We start from the raw sequence: 1,266 nt of genomic DNA on the forward strand, positions 1-1,266 counted from the left end.
AACTGCACTGGCCTGTTGAATGTGGGCAACCTTCGGAGCGTCGCCTCCTCTTGTTCCTAGCTAAAGAGGTCCACGTTGTCCTCTACCAACCTATCCAGGCGCCCTTCCTGCTCGGCGGTAAGCCTGGGCTCAATTGCTAGCACGCCCCTACTGGATGTGTCCATATCCCAATTCTCCCAACGCCTCTTACCAATGGTGCAAGTAGATTGTTCATTCTGCCATGTCTCTCGGCTTTCTCTGTCCTGACCTCGATCTTTTCTTGACCTTTTTACGCTTTCGCTGATCTGCTGCCTCCGCCTTCCCGCGACGCTTTGGCCCTATGCAGCTGGCTGTTTCCATCCGCCCTCAGAGACTTCAATTTCACGACACCTGTGCCCATCATTAACTCCCTTCTTACCATATAAACTTAGGCAGTTGTTGTAGCATTCTTTTGCCCCTCGCTGATCTACTGCGATTTTCCCTACTTTACCGCAAATCAGGGGGTACTTTACCGCCAGGTGAGCCCTTGATATCACTGCACATAGACGATTCAATGTGTTCCGTCCTATGATGACATTGTATGCCGCCACAACCTGCAAGACCAAATACCTTATGCGCAGAAGCTCAGCGCTTTCGCCAACCCCAAAGACCGTAAACAAATCCTCGTAGCTGCGCACCTGGACCTGCTTCCCAGAGAAACCTACTAGGGTCCCCGTGTACGACTCCAAATCCTTGTCCGTTAATCCCAACTGATCAAATGCATCTCCGTAAATGATATCTGCGGAACTGCCCGGGTCAAAAAGCACTCTTTGCACGTTAAAGCCATTGATTCTTACCATTACCACCACTGGATCGTCTTTGTGCGTCTTAATCCCCTCAAAATCTGCCGACGATATCACTATATCTGGGTGTTGACAACCAAACGGGGCCGGATACTCTTGTATCGATGCTACCGCTTCTCATGCTTTCGTCTTGCCGTGGACCTGCTGCCGCTCTCGTCGAAGCCTCCTGCGATTGTGTTGATCGTTTCAACTGACGATTTGACATCGCTGTTGAAAGTTTTTTCAGCTCCTTTCTTCTTGGCTACTTTCGTCCTCTTCCTGCCTGCTGTTGGCGATCGCCGACGGCCGCCCTGTTGGTCCTTGTTTGATTCGCGGTCTGTTGCTCGTGATCACCTCGCTCTAATCAGCCTTTCGACTTTTCCTTTCAACGTGAAACAATCACTGGTGTCATGGCCTTCCACGTGGTGATATTCACACCACTTTGTCCGGCCTTCCGCCCCTTGCC

At 51.1% G+C, this 1,266-nt stretch overlaps 1 protein-coding gene across 1 annotated transcript; it reads right to left on the reverse strand.

Moving 5' to 3' along the window:
- Window positions 1–317: 317 nt before the first annotated feature.
- LOC130744038 (uncharacterized) lies at window positions 318–818 on the reverse strand. Its single transcript, XM_057596233.1, has one exon. It carries the CDS (start codon window positions 816–818, stop codon window positions 318–320), a length of 501 nt encoding a protein of 166 aa, XP_057452216.1.
- Window positions 819–1,266: the final 448 nt, after the last annotated feature.

Source organism: Lotus japonicus, chromosome 3 (genome assembly GCF_012489685.1).
Source record: "Lotus japonicus ecotype B-129 chromosome 3, LjGifu_v1.2".
NCBI lineage: Eukaryota > Viridiplantae > Streptophyta > Magnoliopsida > Fabales > Fabaceae > Lotus > Lotus japonicus.